General features: G+C 36.4%; 1 protein-coding gene across 1 annotated transcript; it reads right to left on the bottom strand.

Annotated features, from left to right (window-relative positions):
* Positions 1-7,419: 7,419 nt before the first annotated feature.
* On the bottom strand, positions 7,420-9,125 carry LOC130943829 (allene oxide synthase-like). The gene has a single exon (XM_057871864.1). It carries the CDS (start codon positions 9,011-9,013, stop codon positions 7,484-7,486), a length of 1,530 nt encoding a protein of 509 aa, XP_057727847.1. The 5' UTR covers positions 9,014-9,125; the 3' UTR covers positions 7,420-7,483.
* Between the last annotated feature and the right edge of the window lie 10,754 nt (positions 9,126-19,879).

Genomic DNA, 19,879 nt, shown 5'->3' with positions numbered 1-19,879 from the left:
AAGCTGAGTCACAATCTGAAAAGGTTCACCCAGTTATGTGTCTGTGGCATTTATGTATCCGGTGGTAATACTGGAAGACAAAGTGCTTAGGGCCACGACCAAGACTCATAAGTAGCTGTGTTCAAGAATCAACATACTATACTAGGAGAGTCAATAATACTATCTGAATTCTGAGTTCCTAAGGATGCCAATTATTCTGAAATTCTAAAGATACAGGGAGATGCCAAAACTGTTCAGAGACAAAAAGCTACAAGCCCCGCTCATCTAATAAGAATCTGAGCTTCATTTAAAACTCTAAAATATATATTGCTTCTTAATTTCTATTAGAACCTATTTTATTCATCTAGTTGCTTGAGGACAAGCAACAGTTTAAGTTTGGTGTTGTGATGAGCGGATATTTTGTACGCTTTTTGGGGGTAATTTCATGTAGATTTTAGCATGTTTTAATTAGTTTTTAGTTAATTATTATTAGTTTTTAGGCAAAAATCATATTTCTGGACTTTACTATGAGTGTGTGTATTTTTCTGTGATTTCAGGTATTTTCTGGCTGAAATTGAGGGAGTTGAGCAAAAATCTGACTTAGGCTGAAAAAGGACTACTGATGCTGTTGGATCCTGACCTCCCTGCACTCGAAATGAATTTTCTGGAGCTACAGGAGTCCAATTGGCGCGCTCTCAACGGCGTTGGAAAGTAGACATCCAGGGCTTTCCAGCAATATATAATAGTCCATACTTTGCGCAAAAATAGACGACGTAACTTGGCGTTGAACGCCAAGTACACGCTGCTGTCTGGAGTTAAACGCCAGAAAAACGTCGTGATCCGGAGTTAAACGCCCAAAACACGTCAAAACCTGGAGTTTGACGCCAAGAAAGGCCTTTACACGTGGAAAGCTTTAGTCTCAGCCCCAGCACACACCAAGTGGGCCCCAGAAGTGGATTTCTGCACCAATTATCTTAGTTTATTCATTTTTCTGTAAACCTAGGTTACTAGTTTACTATTTAAACAACTTTTACAGACTTATCTTGTACCTCATGACATTTTCAGATCTGAATTTCATACTTTGTGACGGCATGAGTCTCTAAACTCCATTGTTGGGGGTGAGGAGCTCTGCAGCGTCTCGATGATTTAATACAATTCCTTTGTTTTCCATTCAAACACGCTTGTTCTTATCTAAGATGTTTATTCGCGCTTAACTGTGAAGAAGGTGATGATCCGTGACACTCATCACCTTCCTCAACCCATGAACGTGTGCCTGACAACCACCTCCGTTCTACATCAGACTGAATGAATGTCTCTTAGATTCCCCAACAGAATCTTCGTGGTATAAGCCGGATAGATGGCGGCATTCATGAGAATCCGGAAAGTTTAAACCTTGTCTATGGTATTCCGAGTAGGATTCCGGGATTGAATGACTGTGACGTGCTTCAAACTTTAATCTGCTGGGCGTTAGTGACAGACGCAAAAGAGGGATTCTATTCCAGTAGGAGCGGGAACCAACCGGTGATTAGCCGTACTGTGACAGAGTGCGTGAGCATAGTTTTCACTGCGAGGATGGGAAGTAGCCATTGACAACGGTGACACCCTACATAGAGCTTGCCATGGAAGGAACCTGCGTGTGAGAAGAGGATTCCAAGGAAGAGTTGAAGTCAAAGGACAAAGCATCTCCAAAACTCCAACATACTCTCCATTACTGCCTAACAAGTAACGCTGTTCTCTTTATTATTCCAACTTGCAATTTTAAGTAGTTTGTAGTTTGGCCTTTTACAAGTAAAATCCAAATAACTTTATTGGCATCCTGACTAAGATTAATAAAATAAGTATCGATTGCTTCAAGCCAATAATCTCCGTGGGATCGACCCTTACTCACGTAAGGTATTACTTGGACGACCCAGTGCACTTGCTGGTTAGTTGTGCGAATCACAAATTCGTGCACCATGTACCCAAATAAACCAAAAATAAAGGAACCAAAGAACCGAAATAAACACAAGTTGAAGGGATATTACCGCCGAGGTTTATGCCCAGCGCATCTGCTACCTTAGCAGGTGTTATGTATATTCTGTCATACAGAGTGTCCAAGTATTCATAATAGCTATCATAGCAAGCAATCAATTCTCTCAAGAGCTTGTGAGAGACATTCATTTTCGGGATATGTGCTACCGCACCGAATCCCATTTCTTCGATAATATCTTTCTTTTGCTGACTCATATTCTTGAACACTCTCGCTATTGCTTTTGTCTGACATCTGAGATTATAAGTTTTCTGCAAGGTTTTGAAACAATGTGTTATGATATATTTATAAAACAAAATAGAGTTTATTTGAATGAAAGGTGATAAATATATTTAACGTGTATATATGCTTACGTTATAGCGCGGCTTCTGCTTTTTGGTCACCATCATCTTTTGCATTTTTATTATAAGGACAAAAAAATTTGGTCAATGCTTCACTCAATATACCGACAAGCACAAGCATGCATATTTTAATCAAGTGAATTAAAATCACAAACTCCAATGAACCAAACTCCATTCATGTTTGAATAAAACGTGTTAAACATTCAATCAGTAAGAAAAATATTTCTGCATGCAAAAGAACTCAATTGAACACATAACAATCAGGTGAATGAAAATCACCAACTCCAATGAACTGAACTCCGATCCATTCATGTTTGAATAAAACGTGTTAAATATTCAATCAGCAAGAAAAATATTTCTGCATGCAAAAGAACTCAACTGAATACAATCACGTGAATCAAAATCAGCAACTCCAATGAACCGATCTCCATTCATGTTTTGAATAACACATGATAAATATTCAATCAGCAAGAAAAATATTTCTGCATGCAAAGGAACTCAACTGAACACTTAACAATCAAGTGAAACAAAATCACCAACTCCAATGAACCAATCTCCATTCATATTTTGAATAAAACGTGATAAACATTCAATCAGCAAGAAAAATATTTCTGCATGCAAAAGAACTCAACTGAACACACTAACAATCAAGTGAATCTAAATCACCAACTCCAATGAACCGTACCATATATCACAGAAAATAACAACACATTTTCATTCGTATGCCCTAGTTATGCAAAAAAAAAAAATATGGAATCAGAATAACTCGATCTACTAAACGAAGCAAATCAATCCACTAAACCTTAAATCTAACTAGGAGAAATGCGAGAATGCAAGATTTTAAATGAACAGTAGTTTTTCTCATACCGTTCGCAGTCTTTGTTCTTGATTTTGTTTGTTTTTTCTTCTTCCTTTCGAAAGCTTGATGCGATTCTAGAGTAGAAGCAATTTTCGCAGAGAACACGAACGAGCTTTGAGAGATTTTGAGAGAGATTTGAACTCCAATAGCGGTTTCGAGGTTGAAGAAGAAATGTTTCATATTCAAGGTGCGAATAAATATGCTAACGTTTTAGGAGGTTTGGGCGCATGTAATACATACTCATTTAATGGGATTGGATTATTTTAGTGTTGGACTAACTTAAATAGACTTGAATAGAAAATTATATGGATGTGCAACCCAACTGGACTTTAATAATGTATGTCGTGGGATAATATACAACAACTAAACATGGGTTATTATGGTCATCAAAACTGCTAGGTAACTAATAGGAATATAGTTAACAACGAATAATATTCTATTAAATTGTATTTCAAGGCCCATTAAACATAAGAAACATTCTAATTTCACTTTTATATTTTACCTTCTTATTATTCTTCAATCTCAACAACTCTCTGCCACATCGTTATCGTCATCTTGCAACATCAAATCTTAACGCCGATGTCCTGCCCTACCTTCAGTCGCATCCATTGTTCTACTATGCCACCTCTCGTCATTTAAAAAAAATATATTTAAATTATTTTAAAAATCTTAAAATTTATTTTAAAAATTTAACATTATTTTAAAAAATTAAAAATCATTTTAAAAATGTCAAAACATCCAAAACTTAATAAAAAAGAGATATATGATAATTTAAAAAATTTTAAAATTTAACAAAATGAAATATTTAAAAAATATTAAAAAATATTCAAAAATAAAAAAATTAAAATTATTAAAAAAATCATTTAAATTCCAAAAAAGCATCTAAACTTCAAAAAAAAAATCCAAAATTAATAAAAAAATATTCAAAATTTAAAAAAATATATTTAAAATATAATAAAAAATTTATTTAAAATTAATAAAAAAAATCCTCCAAAATTTTGAAAAAAATCCATCCAACACTAGTTAAAAGAATAAGAAGTGGGGAGATGGGTTTCATAGGATTAGGATGTTCACTCACATCAAAAAATTATCCATTTGAACCACCTTCGCCAATTGATGACTCCATCACCACTTCTCCCACAGTATGCTGATTAAATTAGAACTGTAGACTGTAGAGTACGGATGCTGGTGGGCGGTGGCCCCTGTGAATTTGTGTTAGATGTTTGCTGAATTATTTTTCTCTCGGTATTTACAATATTTTGATATTTTATTTTTATTCTTTCTTAACTACTTACTATCAACTAATGCTTATTTATACCAAATTACGTCAAACAGTTTAAAGATTAAAAATTTATATTTAAATTTAAAAAGATCAAATTACTCTATTTAAAGATTAATTTTAAATTTTTAAATATCCCTTTAAAAATTAATTAAAAAGATAAAAATTTATTTCTTGGTATTATTGTTATTTAAATACGTTAAAAATTACAAATTTAAATTTTAAATTTAAAAACTAAAATATTCTACTTAGGATTAATTTTGAAAAGGCCAAAATATTTTCTAGGATTAATGTTGTTTAATAGAGTTAAAATATTAAAATTTAAATTATATTTTAAAAGACTAAAAAATTTTTTTGTTAAATGTTCTTGTTACTATTTATATTTTTATTGTATTTTTTGGCATACAATCAAATTAGCAATACAATTAAATTTATCAATCCAAATAATAGTTGAAAAAATAAATAGTAGTTAACAATTTTTCATGAAAATGATATTTTTCTTATCATTTTTATTACTTGAAACAACTAATAACTTGCTATTAATTATAGATAAAAAAAGAAAAGAAAAGAAGAAAGAACACATTGAATAAAACTAAAGAATAAGGACAAAGTGTTTCAGGTAAGAATTTTTGAGTTGCTCCTTCTTCTTTAGATCAAATCTTTTTTTATGGAGATTGATATATTCTCTTTAATGTTAGAAAGATTTTCTTTTTCATCAACTAATTATTATTACATCACCATTTATTAGATGTTTCCGTTGGCATAGAAATAGAAAACTTTCTTTCTTTATCTTGAATCTTGATAAAAACGCAACAACTATCCAATTGCTCACGAGCTTGATTCTTAAAGCGTTTCTTGCTGTTTTAATTGTGTAATTTCTTTTTAAATTTGACAGGATATGATATGCATATTAATATTGATAATTTTTATAATTCTATCTTGTTTGATTGGTATTCTTGATTTATTTCTATAATATTTATCATAATAAATTAGTTATACTAAAAAATAATTAATTATGTTTATTATCACAAATTACAAAATCAAATCTTGACTCAACATCTAATATTATTTTTCTATAAATTATTATAAGAAATTAACACTCATCGAAAACTCATGTGAATAGTGAGACAATATACAACTATAACTAATAATAAAGATGTGTACATATTCACTCTTGTTTTCATGTGGATTTAATTTGTTTTTACAGAGTATATATTATTATATTTATTTTGGACTTCAATAATTTATGTCGTGGGATGATATACAACAACTAAACATGAGTTATTATGGTTATAGTTATTGGAGTATTAACAATACATTTAAATTAATATTTTTCTATATATAAAAGAAAAAATAATCCTATAGAGGAACATTTTACTTTAGATGTACAGGAATATTTTAACCAAAAATACACTGCTAATAGTACAGAAAATTTGATGTTGATACTACATAATGCCATGACCCCATGATGGTCCTCCCTCTTTTTGTACCGATGCTTTTCTTTCTGCCCAGCGTCTCCATCTTTCCCAACAATAATACATATCTCACTCCCAGCATGCATGAATTGTGTGGACCACAAAATGCTACCATTAGAATGGGATAACCACATAGAAATGATGATTGGTTTAATTTAGAAAGCTTAAAAAACATGTACAACTTTTGAAGAACTTTCGTTTACGACAATATGAAAAAGTAGTTGGAGCCAATAATTTAGCAAACAAATTTCCTTTAAAAAAAAATTCTCTATCATTTTAATTTTTTTTAAAATTTTAAAATTAAAAATAAAAAAATTAATTTAATTAACTTATAATACAATTGATTCTCGTTATTTTTTCTTAAAAATAACACACAACACTTTTTTTAGAGATTTACTACACATACAAATCTTTTTGGCATACAATTCTATACAAATTAGTCGGAAACAACTCTCAATTTAGAGAGCGTATAAACACGGGCTTCTTCAATTTTAAATAGCGCAAAATGAGAAACGGTTCTTTTTCAACGTTTGTATTCCACGTTCTTCTTCTTCTTCTCCTTCTTCTTTGCATTTTTCCTATTCTTTTTATTGTTGTTATTGTTGTTGCATTTTTTTTTTCTTCTTATTTTTATTGATTTTGCAACATTATGTATTTTTTTGTTTTATTTTTTTCTCAAGAATTATAAGAAAACAAAAAAAGAATATGAGAAAAAAGAAGTAGTAGAAGATGAGGAGGAAGAAGAGGAAGAATTTTGAATTATGCAGAACTTATAAGAATAAAAATACACTCAAATATCTTCGTGTTATACCTAAATATCTTCATGTTACACTCAAATTTGCTATAAATACAGAAAAATGTTTCCTCTAATGCTACATTTTTTATTTCTTCTTTTTTTTTTTCTTATTTTTTTCTTTTTTTTAGTTAAATGAATATAAGTTCATCCTCTTTCAAGTAATTTTGCAGCATTATGTGTTTTTTATTTATTTTTTTTGTTTGATTTTTTATTTTTATTCTTGTTAAGAAAGTAAAATAAGAAGAAAATTGAGAAGATAAACCAAAAAAAAAAGATGAATAAAAAAAGAAGAAGAAGAAGATGTTGATGATGATAAAAAAAAGTAGTAGAAGATGAGGAGAAGAAGGAGGAAGAGTTTTGAATTATGTAGAACTTATCAGAATAAAAATACACAAATTTCTAAAATACAGTCAAATATCTTCGTATTACACTCAAATATATTCGTATTACATTCAAATTTATTGCAAATACAGAAAAATGTTTTTCTAATGCTATATTTTTTTCTTTAGAATTGACAAAGTGCAATAACTGATACAAAGTCCGTGAATATAAATTATTTATAAAGACTTGTATATAGAAAAAACATTTGTATGAGAGAATAATTTTTTTTTTAAAAGATTTAACCAATTAAAAGACAGACCAGACATGCATACAAGGAAAATAAATAAAAAGTAATTTAATTTATGTAAGTGCAGATAAAGAAGATAAACATAGTAAATTTAGTTCTAAGAGGTAGCTTTGGCGAGAGAGATGAAGTTAACATCATAACCGAGTGCTGACTTTGTGGCTTCAACCTCAAAGGAATCATAACGGAGAAACATCTCGACCACAAGAAGCCTGGAAACCAACACCACAAAGTCTTTACCGGGACACTGCTTGTTCCTAACACTCGGAGACTCCGTCTCAGGCCCATTCGACCACAAAACATACTTCAGAAGCTTCTCACCTTCTTCACCCAAGAACCTATCCCCAACGAACTCCTCTGCTCTCTCAAATATCTTTGGATCCTTCGTCGCAAACGGTTGAAACCCGAACAGCATTTCCCCTTTCTTTACTTGGAAAGAGTTTTCATGGTTCTCTATAACCATGTCTTGCTTTGCCTTCGCGTACTGAAGCGGCACGGGAGGGTCGATACGGAAAGTCTCGTACACCACTGACTTCATCAACGGCATTTCTTCCATTGTCGCTATCGTTACCTCTCCTCCGTTGGATTTCACGGCTGATCTTATCTCCTGAGCCAGCCGGGAATGGAGCTCTTTGTTCCCGGGGCCACCGATCCATTTCATCAACGCCGGGAAGAAGATCTTCACACCTCCGAAGGTGTTAAAGCAGGTGGCGAATAAGATGTTATGGCACGCTTCGTCCCTAGAGATGCCTTGGCGCTCGGCTTCTTCGAGGACGAAGCCCGCGCTGCCGTAGAAGAAATCATAGAGCCTCTTGTAATCGCTCTTGACGAAGATGGAGGGAAGACGGAACGTGTGAAGAATGGGATCTTCGATGAACTTGGGGAGGCCAAGGGAAAGCTCTGGGCTGAGATTGAACAGCACCCATTTCTGCACCAGGCTGGGACCGTCGCTTCCGAGGCTCGTGTCTTTGGGATCGGTGCCGTAAAAAGCGCGGCAAAGAAACGTAAACGCCGTTTGGTCGTTGCCGGAGAAACTTGCTTTGCCGTTCTTGGAAAGTTCTCTGTCCAGGGAATCAAAGAGATCAGTGTAGTTTGAATGGAACTGAGGGATGATGTTGTTGCTTCTGGACTTGAGGAGGAAGAAGATGAGGTGCTTGAGCTTCTCGTGCTTTGGTTCGGAAGGGTCGAGGTAGGAGAGGATGCGGTAGCCTCCAGTGAGATTGGTGGAGGGCATGTAAGTTCCGGTGAAGAGGTCCTTCTTCTCTACTTTGGTAAGGTCGAAGAGAACAGGGAAGCTTTTTCCGTCGAGGAGGACGATGACCTTTGGATCGGAGGCGACGAAGGGGCCAGGTGGCATGTTGGCGCGGAAGATGGTGGAGTTGTACTTTTGTTGGCGGGACCTGAAGAACTCGTTACGGCCGCCGTCGCTGTAGAAGTACTCAAGGCGGTCCTTGATTGCTCCGAAGAATGGGAGGCCGTAGTCACCGGGAATTATACGAAGAGGAAGCAGCTGCTGCTGCTTGGTGGGTTCCGATGATGGAAATGAAAGCGATTCAGCTTCTGATGATAGTGCTTTCAGTGGAGCTGGCGAGATTGCCTTTGAGGATAATGAAGTGAATTTCACTTCCATTGTTAATTAAATACTATTTCACTCGATCGATCACTCTTGGTTTGGGTTTAGTAAATGAAGTGATGATGAATTTCAATGAAGCTATATATTTTTGGGAGGATGAAGTGATGAGTGCGTGCTAAAGTGGGGTTTATATATGTTGGAAAAATATGAGGTTTAGAGAAGACCTTATCACGAGAGTGCTAGGAGGTAGTAACTTTTGTGATTTATAGCCATCAAGTAATCATTAATGATGTATTTAATAGTGTGAGATTTTATCTAATGGTATAGGATTACTTACTTTTCTTTTACTGATTATATATTGACCAGAATTTAATAAAGTTGTTAACTCCTAAATTTTTTTATTTTTTATTGTGTAATTAAATAACCACCACCAAATAAAATTTATCAATTTAGTTGAATAAAATTTTCCACTATTAAATAATGGGTATACAATTAGTATTTTTTGTAGAATTAGGATATCTCAACAACACAATATATCATCAAAATTTAAAGAATCAATATAAATTCTCTATAAAGTAATGAGTATTTTAAATTAGACAAAAAAAATACAACTAATAAGTTATATCTTAATATTCATTTATATACCATAAATAACATACTAAAATTTTATAAAAAAAAATAAAAAAATAACTAATTTAATACGTACAAAATTAGACTACCCTATTTTTTTTCTTCTTCTCCTTGATATCCATCATCTCTTTCATTCTTTGTGTTTATTTTCTTTCTTTTTTTCAAAAGTGAAAACACTCTTTCTCTCATGTGATTTATAGTCACTTCTTTATTATTATTATTATTATTATTATTATTATTATTATTATTATTTGGTTTTAAACTGTGGCCTTACTTAAGTTGGGAACCCACCAATAAATCTTTCTTTCACAGACTCTAGTAGGGATAATAGGCTGCTCTACTAAATCTGTCTTTTCTTTACAGGAATCAAATTTCATTGCAGGTAAATTCTTAGTCATCATATCTGAACCATTATCATCAATATGGATATTCTCAAGTGCATATGACTTCATCTCAAGCGCTTGACGTATCCAATAATACTTCACCTCTATGTGTGATTCGATTTGGAATAAAACGTCGAATTCTTGTTGAGATGGATAACACTTTGGCTATCACAAAATAATACAAATTTTTTGATTGATTCCTAATTCCTGTAGAAGTTTTTTCATCCACAAAAATTTCTTAGAAACTTCAACAACATCAATATATTCTGCTTCTGTAATAGATAAAGCAGCTCATTTCTAAAGTCGAGATTTCTACGACACAGTTCTCCTGTAAAAGTCATCATATAACCAGAAGTAAACCTTTTTTAATCAAGATCCCCAACTATATTTGTATTTGTGTAACTATCCAATACAGGTTTCTCACTCCCAAAGCATAGACAAACTCTGAAAGTACCATTAAGGTATCTGAGAATCTACTTTACTACTTGCCAATGTTCTTTGCCAGGACTAGAGAGAACCCAACTAACAACTGATGTGTGGAAAACGATCCAACACAAAACTCACCGGCAAGTGTACAGGGTCGCATCAAGTAATAATAACTCACATGAGTGAGGTCGATCCCACAGGGATTGAAGGATTGAGCAATTTTAGTTTAGTGGTTGATTTAGTCAAGCGAATCAAGTATTGGTTGAGTTGTTTGTAATTTACAGAAACTAGATTGCTTGAAATGTAAAGGGAGAGGGAATAATTGCAGTAAATTAAAGAGCAAAGAAAGTAAAGAAGCTGAATCTTAAAGTGCAAGTAATATAAGGTGCAGAAACTTGAATTGCAAGAAATATAAATGACTGAAGTTTAAAGTGCAAGAAACGTAAATTGCTGGAATTATAAAAGAAATTGGGAATTGTGATTGCAGAATTTAAATAAGAACAAGTAAATTGCAATAAACAAAAGAGTAGAAGATGAATCAAATTGAAGTAGATCTCAAACAGAAGAGTAAAAATGCTTTGAGAATTTAAAAACAGAAAGTGACTGATGCTTAATTTGCAGCAATTTAAAAGAAGGTTGAAGATCTCAGGAGTGGAAGAGACTAGAAAACAAGTCTAGATCTCAAATCCTTCCTTGATCCAACAAGAACAATTGCAAAAGAAATAAAGAAAAGTAAATTGCAGGAAGAATAGAAGATGAAGCAGTAAACGGAAAGTGAAATTCAATTATGCAGAGAAAGCAAACAAGAGATCTCAAGGTGAGATTGAAACAGAAGTTCTTCAATTCTCCACCCAAGATCCAAAGCAAGAAAAATAAAAAGTGCTCAAGCAAGAACAAGGAAGAAGAGAGATCAATTCTCTTTCACAATTCTCTAAGATCTAAACTCAAAAGTAAAATCTCCCAAAATGAAAATGAAAGTTCAGAAAATTTTAAAGTGAGTCCAGAGGTAAAAGTAAAAGAAAAAATATTGAAGGTAAAGGTCCTAACTAAATCAAACTAGCCTATATTTATACACTTTCTATTCTTGGATTTTAGAATTTAGATGGGCTTTTAATTTGGTGAAGAAATGAATTAAGTTGGATTTTTAAGTGAATTTCCAGCCCAAGTGTTGCTCCCAGGAGGATGCTCTGCTCTTGTGGAGAGCGGAGCATTGAAGCTTTGTGTAGGGATCCTTATTGCGTGCCAAGGTTTGTAAGGCAACATGAGATTGCTCTGCTCTTGTGGAGAGCGGAGCAGTGGTGCCTTGTATGGTGAATGAGGTTCCAAGTTCGAACCATGGTGGAGACAGTTGGACCAATTTCTTTTGTGAAGCAAAGAGAGGTAATGCCTTGCTTTGAGTGGAAGGCCTCAAGTTCGAATCCTAGTGAAGCCATGTTGGCTTATTTTCCTTTCAAGTAGTGTAAGTAGCGCTCCTTGTTGTTTGAGTGAGGCTCCCACTTCGTTCCCCAGTGAATGCATTTTGAGGAGCCAATTTTCCTTATGCCCATCAATATAAGGTAGCGCTCAGTTAAGTAAAACAACCAAGCGCTCGTGCCCCCTTGGAGTAGTGCCATCTTGTTATTCCTTAAGTGCAAGGTTCAAGTCTTGGGGGATGCATTTTGGCAAATTTTGGCTCATTTTCTTTGTGAGTAGCGCTTCCCCACTCCCCTTTGCTCATGGGTTCGATTCTTGGAGAGAGCATTTGGCAAACATTTCCTTGAAATTATTTTTTATGAGAGCCCGATAATGCTCTCAAGGAGAGCAGAGCAATGTTCTTCCTCCCTTGTTTCTTGGCTTCAATTTGTGCTCCGCTCTCAAGGGGAGCAGAGCATTAAAGCATGCCTCCTTGGTTCATTGTTGTGCTCTCTTGGAGAGCATTGTGCTCTCTTGGAGAGCATTGTGCTCTTGGAGAGAGCATTGTGGCTTCCTCCTTCAATGTTGCGCTACACTCTTTTCTTCTTTTGCCACACTATTTTCTTCCTTGGGCCACACTTCTTAAGCCACGCTTTCTTCTCTTCTTCTTTTCTTCACATGCAATTAATCAAAACAACCAATCAAAGTATCACCAAATTCACAAGGTTCATAAATCATTCAAATATCAATTAATTTTAGCTTGAACCTCATGATTTAGCATCAATTAAAGGGTGGTTGATTGATTCAAATAAACCATGCAATTCCACTCTAAATTACTTACTTATAATGCAAGAAAGTGCATAAAAACTAGTGAAACAAGTGAAATTAGCTTGAAAAATAGGCATATGATGACTTGTCATCAACAACTCCAACAGTATAAGCAATATCCAACTTGGTGTAAACTATAACATGCATCGAACTACCAACCACAGATGCATATGGAATCTTCTTCATTTCTTCTTCTTTTTTTCTCACTTGTAGAATATTACCGCAAACTCAGCTTGAAATGACTAACAAGTAGAGTATTAATGGGTTTGAAATTACTCATATTAAACTTCTCTAAAACCTTCTCAATATACTTCTATTGTGACAACCACAGTTTTTTAGTCTTCCTAAAACAAGTGATACTCATGCCAAGAATTTTTTTTCAAAACCCAAATCTTTCATAACAAAGAATTTGTTCAAGTTTTTCTTAAGACTTTCTTCTTAGTATCATTACCAATAATCAACATGTCATCAACAAAAAGTAAAAAAATTATAAAGTCATCATCATAGAATTTTTTGACATGCATACAATGAATGATCAGAAAAGATCTTACTATATCCATAACCTTTCATAAAAAAAGTACACTTTGTGTACCACTATCTTGGAGCTTGTTTCAGCTCATATAAGCTCTTCTTCAATTTTCATATAATATGCTACTTTTCTTTAACTTTGGAACCCTCTGGTTGTTCCAAATAATTTTTTTTATCTATATCACTATGAAGGAATGTAGTCTTCACATCAAGTTGCTCAACCTTTATAATCAAGCTAGCCATTAATCCAAGCACAACTTGAATAGAGGACATTTTCACTATTTGAGAGAAAATCTCTTCAAAATCAATACCTTTTTTCTGATCAAAGCCTTTCACAACCAACCGAGTTTTGTACCTTAGCCATGAAATATTTTCATTTTCTTTCAATTTAAATATCCATTTATTTTTGAATGCTCTCTTATCCTTCGATAACTTTACCAATTCAAAAGTATGATTCTCATGGAAGAATTTCATTTCTTCTTTTATGGCTGGTGCATGAAATTGTGATCACTACTTTTACACAGAACAATCCCCGGTAATGGCTCCAAAGAATTGGTGCTCAATACCATGGCATAAACACAACTTCGCACAACTAACCAGCAAGTGCACTGGGTCGTCCAAGTAATAAACCTTACGCGAGTAAGGGTCGATCCCACGGAGATTGGTGGTATGAAGCAAGCTATGGTCACCTTGTAAATCTCAGTCAGGTAGACTCAAATGGGTATAGTGATAAACGAATAAAGCATAAAGATAAAGATAGAGATACTTATGTATATCATTGGTGAGAGCTTCAGATAAGCGTATGAAGATGCCTTCCCTTCCGTCTCTCTGCTTTCCTACTGCCTTCATCCAATCCTTCTTACTCCTTTCCATGGCAAGCTCGTGTAGGGTTTCACCATTGTCAGTGGCTACCTCCCATCCTCTCAGTAAAAACGTTTGCCTATGCTCTGTCACAGCATGGGGTAATCAGCTGTCGGTTCTCGGTCAGGCCGGAATAAAATCCATCGATTCTTTTGCGTCTGTCACTAACGCCCCGCCTGCTAGGAGTTTGAAGCACGTCACAGTCATTCAATCATTGAATCCTACTCAGAATACCACAGACAAGGTTAGACCTTCCAGATTCTCTTGAATGCCGCCATCAGTTCTCGCCTATACCACGAAGACTCTGATCTCACGGAATGGCTGGCTCGTTTGTCAGGCGAGCACTCGGTTGTCAGGCGATCAACCATGCATCGTGTATCAGGAATCCAAGAGATAAACACTAGAGCCTCGTATGCTTGTAGAACAAGAGTGGTTGTCAGTCACTTCGTTCATGAGTGAGAATGATGATGAGTGTCACGGATCATCACATTCATCAAGTTGAATAACAAGTGATATCTTGGACAAAGAACAAGCGGAATTGAATAGAAGAACAATAGTAATTGCATTAATACTCGAGGTACAGCAGAGCTCCACACCTTAATCTATGGTGTGTAGAAACTCCACCGTTGAAAATACATAAGAACAGGGTCTAGGCATGGCCGAATGGCCAGCCTCCCAAAGTGATCAAAAGATCTAAAGAAAAAGGTTCCAAAGATCAGAAGATATCAAATACAATAGTAAAAGGTCCTACTTATAGAAAACTAGTAGCCTAAGGTGTACAAAGATGAGTAAATGACATAAAAATCCACTTCCGGGCCCACTTGGTGTGTGCTTGGGCTGAGCAATGAAGCATTTTTCGTGTAGAGACTCTTCTTGGAGTTAAACGCCAGCTTTTATGCCAGTTTGGGCGTTTAACTCCCATTTAGGTGCCAGTTCCGGCGTTTAACGCTGGAATTCCTGAGGGTGACTTTGAACGCCGGTTTGGGCCATCAAATCTTGGGCAAAGTATGGACTATCATATATTGCTGGAAAGCCCAGGATGTCTACTTTCCAACGCCGTTGAGAGCGCGCCAATTGGGCTTCTGTAGCTCCAGAAAATCCACTTCGAGTGCAGGGAGGTCAGAATCCAACAGCATCTGCAGTCCTTTTCAGTCTCTGGATCAGATTTTTGCTCAGATCCCTCAATTTCAGCCAGAAAATACCTGAAATCACAGAAAAACACACAAACTCATAGTAAAGTCCAGAAAAGTGAATTTTAACTAAAAACTAATAAAAATATACTAAGAACTCAACTAAAACTACCAAAAACATACTAAAAACAATGCCAAAAAGCGTACAAATTATCCGCTCATCACAACACCAACCTTAAATTGTTGCTTGTCCCCAAGCAACTGAAGATCAAATAAGATAAAAAGAAGAGAATATGCAATGAACTCCAAAAACATCTATGAAGATCAGTATCAATCAGATGAGCGGGGCTTTTAGCTTTTTGCCTCTGAACAGTTTTGGCATCTCACTCTATCCTTTGAAATTCAGAATGATTGGCTTCTTTAGGAACTCAGAATCCAGATAGTGTTATTGATTCTCCTAGTTAAGTATGATGATTCTTGAACACAGCTACTTATTGAGTCTTGGCCGTGGCCCAAAGCACTCTGTCTTCCAGTATTACCACCGGATATATACATGCCACAGACACATAATTGGGTGAACCTTTTCAGATTGTGACTCAGCTTTGCTAGAGTCCCCAATTAGAGGTGTCCAGGGTTCTTAAGCACACTCTTATTGCCTTGGATCACAACTTTATTTCTTTCTTTCTTTTTTCCTCTTTTTTTTTCGGTTTCTTCTTTTTTTTTTGTATTCACTGCTTTTTCTTGCTTCAAGAATCATTTTTATGATTTTTCAGATCCTCAGTAACATGTCTCCTTTTTCATCATTCTTTCAAGAGCCAATATTCATGAATCACAAATTCAAAAGACATATGCACTGTTCAAGCATACATTCAGAGAACAAAAGTGTTGCCACCACATCAAGATAATTAAACTGTTATAAAATTCAAAATTCATGCAATTCTTCTCCTTTTCAATTAAGAACATTGTTTATTTAAGAAAGGTGATGGATTCATAGGACATTCATAACCTTAAGGCATAGACACTAATGATCACAAGACACAAGCATAGATAAACATAAGCATAAAATTCGAAAAACAGAAGAATAAAGAACAAGAAAATCAAAGAACGGGTCCACCTTAGTGATGGCGGCTCTTCCTTTCTCTTGAAGGTCCTATGGAGTGCTTGAGCTCCTCAATGTCTCTTCCTTGTCTTTGTTGCTCCTCTCTCATGATTCTTTGATCTTCTCTAATTTCATGGAGGAGAATGGAGTGTTCTTGATGCTCCACCCTTAGTTGTCCCATGTTGGAACTCAATTCTCCTAGGGAGGTGTTAATTTGCTCCCAATAGTCTTGTGGAGGAAAGTGCATCCCTTGAGGCATCTCAGGGATCTCATGATGAGAGGGGTCTCTTGTTTGCTCCATCCTTTTCTTGGTGATGGGCTTATCCTCATCAATGGTGATGTCTCCCTCTATGTCAACTCCCACTGAATAACAGAGGTGACAGATGAGGTGAGGAAAGGCTAACCTTGCTAAGGTAGAGGACTTGTCCGCCACCTTATAGTGTTCTTGGGCTATAACCTCATGAACTTCCACTTCTTCTCCAATCATGATGCTATGGATCATGATGGCTCGGTCTAGAGTGACTTCGGACCGGTTGCTAGTGGGAATGATTGAGCGTTGGATAAACTCCAACCATCCTCTAGCCACGGGTTTGAGGTCATGCCTTCTCAATTGAACCGGCTTGCCTCTTGAATCTCTCTTCCATTGTGCGCCCTCTTCACATATGACTGTGAGGACTTGGTCCAACCTTTGGTCAAAGTTGACCCTTCTAGTGTAAGGATGTTCATCTCCTTGCATCATAGGCAAGTTGAATGCTATCCTTACATTTTCCGGACTAAAATCCAAGTATTTCCCCCGAACCATAGTAAGATAGTTCTTTGGATCCGGGTTCACACTTTGATCATGGTTCTTGGTGATCCATGCATTGGCATAGAACTCTTGAACCATCAGGATTCCGACTTGTTGAATGGGGTTGGTGAGAACTTCCCAACCTCTTCTTCGAATCTCATGTCGGATCTCCGGATATTCACCCTTTTTGAGTGAAAAGGGGACCTCGGGGATCACCTTCTTCAAGGCCACAACTTCATAGAAGTGGTCTTGATGCACCCTTGAGATGAATCTATCCATCTCCCATGACTCGGAGGTGGAAGCTTTTGCCTTCCCTTTCCTCTTTCTAGAGGTTTCTCCGGCCTTGGATGCCATAAATGGTCATGGAAAAACAAAAAGCAATGCTTTTACCACACCAAACTTAAAAGGTTTGCTCGTCCTCGAGCAAAAGAAGAAAGAAGAGAGTAGAAGAAGAAGAAATGGAGGAAGAAGGGAATGGTGGTGTATTCGGCCAAAGAGGGGGAGATGGGGTTCGGCCATTATGGGTGGGTTTGGGAGGGAAAGTGGTTTGAATTTGAAGGGTGAGGTTGGTGGGGTTTTATGAAGGATGGATGTGAGTGGTGAAGAGAAAGATGGGATTTGATAGGTGAAGGGTTTTTGGGGAAGAGGTGTTGAGGTGATTGGTGAATGGGTGAAGAAGAAAGAGAGAGTGGTGGGGTTGGTGGGGATCCTGTGGGGTCCACAGATCCTGTGGTGTCAAGGAAAAGTCATCCCTGCACCAAATGGCATTCAAAATCACGTTTTGAGCCATTTCTGGCGTTAAACGCCGGGCTGGTGCCCATTCCTGGCGTTTAACGCCAGGTTCTTGCCCTTTTCTGGCGTTTAACGCCAGTCTGGTGCCCTTTTCTGGCGTTAAACGCCCAGAATGGTGCCAGACTGGGCGTTAAACGCCCAACTGCTAGCCTCACTGGCGTTTAAACGCCAGTGAGTTCTTCCTCCAGGGTGTGCTGTTTTTCTTCCTGTTTTTCATTCTGTTTTTGCTTTTTCAATTAATTTTGTGACTTCTCATGATCATCAACCTACAAAATAAAATAAAATAACAAAAGAAAATAGATAAAATATAACATTGGGTTGCCTCCCAACAAGCACTTCTTTAATGTCAGTAGCTTGACAGAGGGCTCTCATGGAGCCTCACAGATACTCAGAGCAATGTTGGAACCTCCCAACACCAAACTTAGAGTTTGAATGTGGGGGTTCAACACCAAACTTAGAGTTTGGTTGTGGCCTCCCAACACCAAACTTAGAGTTTGACTGTGGGGGCTCTGTATGTCTCTGATTTGAGAGAAGCTCTTCATGCTTCTTCTCCATGGTGACAGAGGGATATCCTTGAGCCTTAAACACAAAGGATTTTTCATTCACTTGAATGAACAGTTCACCTCTATCAACATCAATCACAGCCTTTGCTGTGGCTAGGAAGGGTCTGCCAAGGATGATGTTTTCATCCATGCACTTCCCAGTCTCTAGGACTATAAAATCAGTAGGGATGTAATGGTCTTCAACCTTTACTAGAACATCCTCTACAAGTCCATAAGCTTGTTTTTTTGAATTATCTGCCATCTCTAGTGAGATTCTTGCAGCTTGTACCTCAAAGATCCCTAGCTTCTCCATTACAGAGAGAGGCATGAGGTTTACACTTGACCCTAAGTCACACAGAGCCTTCTTGAAGGTCATGGTGCGTATGGTACAAGGTATGAAAAACTTCCCAGGATCTTGTCTCTTTTGAGGTAATTTCTGCCTAGACAAGTCATCCAGTTCTTTGGTGAGCAAAGGAGGTTCATTCTCCCAAGTCTCATTTCCAAATAGCTTGTCATTTAGCTTCATGATTGCTCCAAGGTATTTAGCAACTTGCTCTTTAGTGACATACTCATCCTCTTCAGAGGAAGAATACTCATCAGAGCTCATGAATGGCAGAAGTAAGTCCAATGGAATCTCTATGGTCTCATTTTGAGCCTCAGATTCCCATGGTTCCTCATAGGGGAATTCATTGGAGGTCAGTGCACGCCCATTGAGGTCTTCCTCAGTGGCGTTCACTGCCTCTCCTTCCTCTCCAAATTCGGCCATGTTGATAGCCTTGCACTCTCCTTTTGGATTTTCTTCTGTATTGCTTGGAAGAGTACTTGGAGGGAGTTCAGTAACTTTCTTGCTCAGCTGTCCCACTTGTGCCTCCAAATTCCTAATGGAGGACCTTGTTTCAGTCATGAAACTTTGAGTGGTCTTGATTAGATCAGAGATCATGGTTGCTAAGTCAGAGGGATTCTGCTTAGAATTCTCTGTCTGTTGCTGAGAAGATGATGGAAAAGGCTTGCCATTGCTAAACCTGTTTCTTCCACCATTATTGTTGTTGAAACCTTGTTGAGGTCTCTCTTGATTCTTCCATGAGAAATTTGGATGATTTCTCCATGAAGAATTATAGGTGTTTCCATAGGGTTCTCCTAGGTAATTCACCTCTTCCATTGAAGGGTTCTCAGGATCATAAGCTTCTTCTTCAGATGAAGCATCCTTAGTACTGCTTGGTGCATTTTGCATTCCAGACAGACTTTGAGAAATCAAATTGACTTGTTGAGTCAATATTTTATTCTGAGCCAATATGGCATTCAGAGTGTCAATCTCAAGAACTCTTTTCTTCTGATTTACCCCATTGTTCACAGGATTCCTTTCAGAAGTGTACATGAATTGGTTATTTGCAACCATTTCAATTAGCTCTTGAGCTTCTGTAGGCGTCTTCTTCAGATGAAGAGATCCTCCAGCAGAGCTATCCAAAGACATCTTGGATAGTTCAGAGAGACCATCATAGAAAATACCTATGATGCTCCATTCAGA

The sequence above is a fragment of the Arachis stenosperma genome, chromosome 8 (assembly GCF_014773155.1).
Source record: "Arachis stenosperma cultivar V10309 chromosome 8, arast.V10309.gnm1.PFL2, whole genome shotgun sequence".
Taxonomy (NCBI): domain Eukaryota; kingdom Viridiplantae; phylum Streptophyta; class Magnoliopsida; order Fabales; family Fabaceae; genus Arachis; species Arachis stenosperma.
This window is presented reverse-complemented; position numbering and strand designations above follow the sequence as displayed.